Source organism: Petaurus breviceps, unplaced genomic scaffold (genome assembly GCF_028583685.1).
Source record: "Petaurus breviceps papuanus isolate PSGF00001 unplaced genomic scaffold, PetGlider_PUasm1.0 186, whole genome shotgun sequence".
Lineage (NCBI taxonomy): Eukaryota > Metazoa > Chordata > Mammalia > Diprotodontia > Petauridae > Petaurus > Petaurus breviceps.
The window spans coordinates 19,095,303-19,104,750 of NW_027185798.1; the positions used below are offsets into that span (position 1 = coordinate 19,095,303).

General features: G+C 44.5%; 1 protein-coding gene across 4 annotated transcripts in view; it reads right to left on the minus strand.

The window, feature by feature from the left end:
• RPH3AL (rabphilin 3A like (without C2 domains)) overlaps window positions 1–9,448 on the minus strand; it is a 173,766-nt gene that overhangs the window by 90,214 nt on the left and 74,104 nt on the right. For 3 of the 4 annotated variants that reach the window (XM_069089700.1, XM_069089702.1, XM_069089699.1), the window contains exon 5: window positions 9,260–9,346. The exons of the other annotated variant lie outside the window; for it this stretch is intronic. In XM_069089700.1, the coding sequence (XP_068945801.1) occupies window positions 9,260–9,346 (87 nt within the window). The remainder of the gene's footprint in view (window positions 1–9,259; window positions 9,347–9,448) is intronic. 4 annotated transcript variants of the gene reach the window in all.

Here is a 9,448-nt window from a genome sequence, read left to right on the forward strand (position 1 = left end):
TCAAATGCAGCCTCAAACACTTAACACAACTAGCTGCGTGACCTTGGGCAAGTCACTTAACCCCAATTGTCCTGCCTTCCCCTGTCCAAAAAGCAAAAAAAGAAAAGAAAATCAAGTGAAAGAGTGAGCTTGACACTGCCTGTCCCCTAGTACTACTATGGGAAAACAACAGCTCAAAGGGCCTGAGTGACTGAAGATGGGCTGGAAGCATCATCCTCCCACAGTGACCTGGACCACACTTTAAGAAAAGACAAGATTCTGAGCTTACCAAAGAAGCAAGTTAGGGGCTGATGATCTGAAGAATAAGAATCTGAGGGTCCCTTTAAATACTGTTGTTTGCCCTTTTTGTGCCTCTAGCCCCCCTGGAAAGGTCCTTGGCTTTATCCCTTCTAGGGCAAAGGAAGAACTCCATCTGAGGCGTTACAGGAACTTTCTGGGAGGGGAGCTGATCAGCACTCACACCTTTACCTCTTCCCGATAGTCCTCCCCACTAACTTTCCTCATACGCCTACAAATCTTCCTACTTTCCCTGGACTGGGGGTCCAGAGCTAATAAATTTCACAAGGTACTTTCTGCTGCGTCATCCAGTGAACCTGACCTGCTTGTTGATCCTTACACGACACTCCATCTCCAACTCTGGGCAGTGTCATTGGCTGTCTCCCATGCCTAGAATGCTCTCTCTCTCTTTATCTCATATCTCTACCTCTTAGCTTTCCAGTCTTCCTTCAAGATCCAGATAAAATCCCACCTTCTACAGGAAATCATTCCTGATTCTTCTTAACTCTAGTGCCTTCCCTCTGTGCTCATCCCCAATTTATCCTGTCTATATTTTGTTTGTACATAGTTGTTTGCAAGCTATCTCCCCCATTAGACTGTGAGCAGTGTGAGGACAGGGATTGTCTTTTTACCTTTCTTTGTACCCCTAGCACTTAGCACAGTGCCTGGAACATAGCATGTGAGAAGAGAGACCAGGAGTGAGTGAGCTGATTCTATAACTGCCTTGTCCTTGTCCCTTAATCTTAAAGAATGGAAGCACCAAACCCCTAACCTAAGCTTGAAAGGGAAAGGAAAATTGAAGTACACATTTTCTGTCACATCTTTCAATTACTTGCAAATCTTTCTTCATCTTGCATCACAAATCTTTTGCCCCCTGAATCTCTAGGCACAGTCAGACTGCCTCACTCACAGCAGTCCTTGGCTTTAAGCAGCACTTGTCAGAAACTCAAAAAATTGGTGAAAGAGATAAATTCTAGAAAATTCTAGATTTCAATTTACTTTGCCATTATTTGCTGCATAACCTTCATGGTCATCTCCAATTCACACCCACCTGCACTTTGGCTTTCTCTTCCTCTCACTGGTACTTGAACTCTGATTCATGAGCTTTCATCCAATCCAGCCTTTCTCAGCCCACGGTACACTTCCCAGCCATGGACACTGCCAACCCATGCCAATGAGCTCATACCTTTCCTCTTTAGTTCTTGCTTCTCTCTCTATGTTATCTTTCTCTATTAAAATGTAAGTGAGGGCTAGGACTGTCTTGCTTACTTGTGTTCATATTCTCAGCACTTAGTCCAGTGTCTGCTCTAGATTATGCCCTGAGTAAATGCTTTTTCATTCATTCAGTGCCTTTACAACTGAACTTATTTTATTTTTTAGTTAATAGAGATTAAGGACTCAGAGACAAATGAAAGTTGTTGAGACTGATGACAGACCAGTTCCCACATGTTCTCACAATTCTTCCTTAAACACACACACACACACACACACACGAAGGGAGAAAGATACAAAGAAAACTGCATGAATAACGAAGCCATAACTAGGGCAGAGCAACTGGCCCTTTGTCTCAGGGTGCTGAATGTAGAGAACCTAATAGCTCATGGTCCTTCAGTAGCAAAAACAAAACCAAACAAAATGAAAGCAACAGTAATTAGCAAGAATGGGTTAGGGATGAGAATGGGTCTGTGATTTCACTAGGTTAAGGAGCTCTCAATGAAGACTCTCCCTATACCAATGCAGGTTGGCACCTTCTCAGCAATTTCTAGTCTTGGAATTTCCTGTGGCACTAAGAATTTCCCAGGTTCACACAGCCAGTTTGTATCAGAGGCAAGATTTGAACCCTGCCTCTGAGGCTGGCTTCCTTCCCATTGTACCACATTAAACTATACTCTTAAAAGGCAAGAATCGTTAGTAAAAATAGGAAGCATGGTTGCTTCTCCAGAAGAGGTTCTGGACTAGTACCCCTGGGTTTCTGTCACTGTCACATTCAATGGCATGTCCCCTGGTGTGGTCACCTACCACTTGCCCCACGCCTGGTCTGTGGTACATGTGGCTCTCCCAAATAACTTTCCTCATTAGGCTCATGAGATCTTAGCCCTAGAGTCAGGAGGAATCTCAGAGGTGATCTAGTCCTAGTCCACCTATCTGACCGATGAGCATACTGAGGCTGGAGGAGGTTGGGTGACTTACCCAAGTTCACACAGGGAATAAGCATCAAGGACAGGATTCAAACCCAGAGCCACTTCCTTCAGAGTCACGGCTCTATCCTAAACTTGCCAAGGTAAGCTCCCAGGCAGAGCTGGATATGGGGGACTTGCCTGGGTCTCACTCATGCTGTACCTGAAGGATGAGTCCAGTGCCAAGCTGGCTACCCTGGGGACTTCCACAGCTCAAGATCCATTTTCTTGGGGGGGAAGGGAGTGAGGAATGCTCATAATTACTCCAGGAGATGCCAGTACTGAAGAGCCAAGAGGAAAGGGAGATAAGACGCCTTGGCAGACTAATCATAAGGGTTTTCATCAGAAATTTAAGTTCCTCCGCTTAGGACTTGGCTGTTGCTGGGGGTCATAGCTCCGAATTTTTATCACAGAAACATCCACATGTAGCACTTAGAATCTGACATTTTAAAATGTTCTCTTCTGTTGAGTTATCTCTACTTTTTGATTAGATTTTTTTTTTAAAAAGGCATTTAAAAAACCCAATTACCCTGTCATGGAAAAGAAAGTAGACAAGAGGAATAGATCGGCTTCAATACACACAAACACGCCACCAGCCGCACAGCACCGAGGTATGTGCAGCAGACTCATACAATATGTCGGGCTTAGTAGAGTGGAACACCCATGCACAAAAGAGACATTGTCTCTGCCCAGTTGAGAAAGCAAACTCATTCTGGCCTCTCCAAATCCAAATTAGCCAGGCCACAGGGCAAACCAGCGGCAAGACACAGACCCGTAGGTTCTTGGCATTTACAAAAATTTCTTTTACATCTCCCTCGGCTTTCTTATGGATTTTTTTTAAGGCATTAGCACATCATAGAAGATGGGTATACCTCGTGAATAAGGATCAGGTCATGTTCTTTCTCAGAATGGCCAGTCACTCAATAGAATCCATCTAAAAAAAAAGCACTCATTAATTGCCTACTATTAATTACACAAGGTCCAAAGTCCAAGCCTGGTATAGCATAGAAATTGGAGCTTTATCAGGAACACATGGGTTCAAGTCTCACCTCTGACATATACTGACTGTGTGACCCTGGGCAAGTCACTAAACCTTTCATCGTCCCAGGGAGCTCTATAAGAGTATAAGTTACAAACCCCAGCATATATAGAGGGAATCTCCAACAGTCACTGACCTTAAGAAACTTATATTCTTATATTATTACTTTATATTACCTATTATTACCTTATATATTTGCATTGTTATATTATTACCTAGCAGGTGGGACCTAGAGTCAGGAAGACCTGAGTTCAAATCCAGCCACTGATACTTATTAGCTATGGGACCTTGGACAAATCATTTGACCCTTGTTCACCTCATTTTTTCAACTATAAAATGGGCATAATAATGGCAAGATCATCAGGCTGGAGTCAGGAAGACTCCTATACTTTAGTTCAAATCTGGTCTTACTTACTAGCTGTGTGATCCTAGGCAAGTCACTTAACCTGGTTGCCTCAGTTTCCTCATCTGTCAAATGAACTAGAGAGGGAAATGGCAAACCACTCCAGTATCTTTGCCAAGAAAACCCCAAATGGGGTCACAAAGGGTTGGACATAACTGAAAATAACTCAATAACATCAACCACCATAACAACAAAATAGCACCTACCTCCCAGAGATCAAATAGGATTATATTTGTAAAATGCTTGTCACAGTGCCTGGCACATAGTAGGCACCATAGCGATGTTCATTATTATTGATATTGTTGTGAAATTCTATAGATTATATTCAATCCCCAAGGATGGCATGGAGAGTGGGACAGCATGGGGCATAGCATGGTAGGTGGATGCAGGCAGGGCAGTCTCTTACAGTCACCTTTTCAGGCCCCTCTCCTAGCATCCTCTCTCCTCAATTCTTGCTCTCTGCCTATGGTTAACCAATCTCACTAAGGTGTTAGTGGAGAACAGCTCAAGCTTTGATCCCTCTTCCAATCATTTGCATTTTAAAAGGGGACTCCAGAAGTGCAAAAACCTCTGAGAACCTGAGAAAGCAAAGCTACAGTGAAAGAATTTCAATTTAATCCCAAGGGCATTTATTTAACACCTACATGGGGAGGAAGACGGTGAGTTAAGCAGTAGAGATATAGAAGTTAAAAAAAAAAATTCCCAGTCTCCCTAGAATTTCATAGGATTGCACATTGAGTCAATCTCTCCACCAAAGGGCATTTATTTATTTGAATTTGTTTTAGATTTTATTGTTTATTCTTTTTCTGTTTTGTTTTTAACCTAGTTTACCTGGTTGATGGTTAACCATTTAACTCTTTTTAATATGGCTTTTAATAATCTGGTTGAACATAGAGAGGGGCCATTTATCATTAAAGACTGAGTCTTATAAAAAATAAATCAATAGGGAGTGGGTCTTTCTATCTTGCCCCAGCTGGAAGTGCCCAGCCTGTTTCTGGGCAGGCCCCACTCTGATCAGGTAGGGAGTTTCCCACCTGGCCTGGTTCACCTGTCCTTAGCTGGAGGCTTCCCTTCTAAGGGTCTCAGAACTGCGAAGCTTAAGCAATCCACCAGCCTCAGCTTCCCAGAGAGCAGGGCTCACTGGCCAAAGACCACTTAGTAAATGCTTACTCTGAATCTGGGTGAAGAGTTGGACACAACTGAAGCACTGGACAGCAACAACAAAATGGAATCAGGTGCACACTAGGAAGTGGAGGGCCAAGAGTTAATCATGAGGTCATACATGCAGAGCCTCAGGGAGAGAGCTAAAGGAGTCCCAGAAGCCATTTAGTTCAATTCTTTTATAGAGGAAGGAAACTGAGGCCCAGAAAAGTTACATTCGTATGAGAGCGGGGGTTGGAAAGGCTTCCTCTAGGAGGTGGAACCTGGAAGGGACATATAGATTCTGAGTCATGAGGAAGAAGAGGTAGTTAGTGCAAGCCAGGCATAGGGGACAGCCAAGGCAAAGGCAAGGAAGCAGGAGATGGAAAAGTTAGAAGGAACAGTATGTAAGCCAGTGTGTTTGGAACATAGAATGGGGAGAGAAAGCCACATCGGGAAGAGCTTTAAACACCAGATTGTGGGTTTTATGTTTTATCGTGGAACAGGTTTTATATTTTAACCTAGAGTCTATGAACTTGCTTTTTAAAATATTTTGAAAATTACATTGCAATATAATTTATTTTCTTTATGTTTTGTAGGGCGTCACAAAATCACCCGAATCTCAATGGTCAGAAAGGACCTCAGTAGCCATGTAGTGCCACCATTACTGGGCCAAAGGTCCATTCTACCATATCTCTGATGAGTGGTCATCCACTTATCAGCTAGGTGGTACAGTGAACTGAGCACAGAATTTGGACTTGGGTTCAAATCCTGACTGAAATACTAGGTGTCTGACTCTGTACAAGTCATTAGCCACTCCATGCCTCGGTTTCCTCATTTGTAAAAATAGGAAAAATCACAACACCTACCTCCCAGGGTTGTTGTGGGGATCCAATGAGATAACGTATGTGAAAATGCTTAGCAAACTTTCAGGAGTCCTACATAAATGGCAGTTAGTGTTGCTGTTGGTATTTATTTTCATCCAGCCTCTGCTTGGATTCTTTCAGTAACAGTGAACTCATTACCTCTCAAGACAGCCCATTCCACTTGTGGATAGCTCTGTTGGAACATGATATCATCTTACATGGTAGTGAGGAGAGAACACTTGGCTAGAAAATCAAGGCAGAAAAAGCTTGGTTCTAAAATAAATAAATAAACAAAAAACAATGCCATCTAATGATGATGGCCAAGATTGGTCCTGAAGAAGAGCTGAAAAAATTCATGCCTTTCTCTTTTTGGCAAAGTGGGGCACCATGAGAAGACGGCACATCCCCACAGATTTCATTGAGATGCCTTGGTTGGTTTTGCCCAACTGACTTTTCCTCCCTCTTTTTCTCATTTTCTTTTTCTTTGTTGAAGACTCTTTTCCAAGGTTGGCTTTAGAACTAGCATATTTAAAGGGAACAGTCAGTCAGAATGACGCTGGTGGATTGGCCAAAATCGGGGCCTCAAGATTCTGTAAATTTCTCTCTGAATAAGGGTGGGACTGGGGAGGAGAGGAGAATATATTTGAAAATGAAAGTGCTATCAGTAATTTTATTTTAGGTAAAATAGAGAAGCCTGGGTTCTGGCCACTGATTAACTGTGTGATTCTGGACTACTCGGCTAATCTCTCTGTTTGGCTTATTTACTCACAGGAGCTAGAGTTCAAAGGCCTTAGAGATCACTTAGTCCAATCAGTCAATAATAAGTCGATCAGGGCAGCTAGGTGGCTGAGTGAGTAAAGCGCCCGGCCCTGGGAGTCAGGAGGACCTGAGTTCCATTCTGGCCTCAGACACTTAACACCCACACACCAAAAAAAAACCAAACTAGCCATGTAACCTTGGGCAAGTTACTTAAACTCAATTTACTTAACCTCAAGTTACTTAACCCTCCAAAAAGGCAAATAATAATAATAAGTCGATCAACGCAAGCACTGAGGACCTAAGGACAAAACCCCCAGACTCTTCATTATAACATTGCCATGATGACTGTTGAGGACAAAGAAAAGAGGAAATGTGAAGGGGCGGGTTTTGAAACTCCAAAGTGTCATGTAATTGCATCATTAACGTTATTCTCTCAGCTAGAGCCATGAAGAGGATGTGGCAACTTTGTACTTCACAACAGGCCAGGTCCCCTGGGGTGGAGGAGTCTACCAAGTGGTTTAAGTGGTGTAGGAAGAAAGAAAGGTGGTGAGAGAAAGAGGGGGAGGAAGGGAGGGAGGAAGGAGGGAGGGAGAGAGGGAGGAAGAAAGGAGAAAAGGAGGCAGAAAGGGAGCAAAAGGAGGGAGAGAGGGAGGGAGGAGAGAGGGAAGAAGGGAGGGAGAATGGGAGCGAAGGGAGGAAGGGAGGGAGGAGGAAGGAAGAAATGAAAGGAGAAGGAGAAAGGGAGCAGAGGGAGGGAGGGAGAGAGCAAAGGGAGGGAATAAAGAAAAAAAGGAAAGAGGGAGAAAAGGAAGGAAGAAAAAATTAAGCATTATATGCCAGGCACTATGCCAAGTGCTTTGCAAATACTATATCATTTGATTCTCACGACAATCCTAGAGGGGAGGTGCTATGATTATTATTCCCTTTTTTATAGCTGGAGGAACTGAGGCACTGTTCACAGAGGTGAGGTGACTTGACCAGGGTCGTACAGCTAGTGAGTGTCTGGGGCCTGATTTGAAATAAAGCTTTCCTGACTTTAATAAATAAATTTATTATTTATTTAACACCATATTAATTATTTATTTAGCACCACCCTGATGCTTTGGAGAGCCAAGAATACAGCCCTAGGGGCCTTAGGCTTTGGAGTCCCCAAGTACAGCCTTGTTGTTTCAGCCCTCATGCCACCGGAGGTGGGAGAATGGAGGGAATCATAGCTGGGCACAGAAAAAGAAATAATAGCAGCTAGTGTTTACATAGAGCTTTAAGGTTTGCAACCTGCTTTACAAATATGATCTCATTAATCTTCACTACAACCCTGGGAGGTAAGTGCTATTATTATCCCCATTTTACAGATAAGGAAGCTAAACGTGAGGAAGAGAACAGCAGGGGATGAACATGGTCTGTGGGAAGCGGCGTCTTCAAGGCTGACTGAAGTACCCAAGATCCCTAGGAGAATCAGGAAGTAGGAGCACAGCTGGTGTATTCTCGAAACAAAAACCAAAAACAGCTGCAATACTCTGCAGGTTGCAGAAAACTGCACCTGGAAGAACGAGGGATGCCAAGTGAGCCTTTGCGGCAGGCCTCCTAGGGGGCGCTCAGCACGACCCTCAGGCATATGTATTTATGAATTTTCTTGACTGCTCTTCTGGAGATGCCTTCAGGGAAGCTGAGGTATGCCTGTCCCTGAGATGCTCTCAGTGAGAATGTGTGTTTGGGCCTAATCTGTCCACTCCCTGGGAAAGAATGCCTCTGTACTGAGGGAGAGGGACCACATCGGGGTTCAGTCAGTGTGGCACCCTAAGAACAATTCCCTGAGCCATCACTGGGTCTAAGGCCATGGCTGCCTTGAAATCCTCAAGTCAGTCTGTCCATCCCATTTCTTTGCTCCTCAAGCCAATAACTAGCATGACAGATGCAGAGACTTGGGAGGGACCTTGGTGGTCACTGAGTCCAACCCAAGGAATCCCCACTCTAACATACCCAATGAGTGAGTGGTATCTGCTTGACCATATCCAAAGAGATCTTCAACCAACCACCTTCTGAGGCAGCCCAATTCATTTGGGACAATTCTCTCTGCCAGGAAGTTCCCCCCCCCCATATCAAGCCTAAACTGATCTTTCTACAACTCCTCCCCCTCCACCACCACTTCTGGTTCTGCCCTCTGGGGTAGGGACTACCCTTCAAATACTTGAAGTCAGCTCTCATGTCCCATCTCACTCCTTCCCCAACAATGTATTCTCTTCTCAAGGTTAAACACCACCCCCCATCCCCATTCCTCCAGCTGCTCCTCATCTGACACAGATCCCCCTCCTTCCATAAAGAATGCATCTTTTACTGAAGGATGGAGGCAGAAGACACTCTGGGTGGTAGGCAGTGGCCAGGGAGCCAGACTGCTGGGAAAAAATGCCAGTGGCTCAGGCTCCCTCACTGAAATACTCAGATGGTGTACACCCTCCCACCGACCCCTGGCCAAATACCTGGGGGAAAGGTCAGCCCCTATCCCACCTTTCACCTAGTTGGGGCTTCCAGAGATGCAACCCTCCCTAGGAGCAAACAGTGGTGCCCCCCTTATCCCTCAGAGACCCCCAAGATACTCTACCTCTCTCTGTTCACTGCAAATCTTACACAACCACAGAGTCCGCTTCTGACTGCTGGATGTCTCAATCCCACATTTGGTGCAGACTTTCTATGAGAGAGACAAGGAGAGAGGGAGGGAAGGATGGATGGGAAGAGAGAGAGAAAGAGGAGAGAGAGAGAGAGAGAGAGAGAGAGAGAGAGAGAGAGAGAG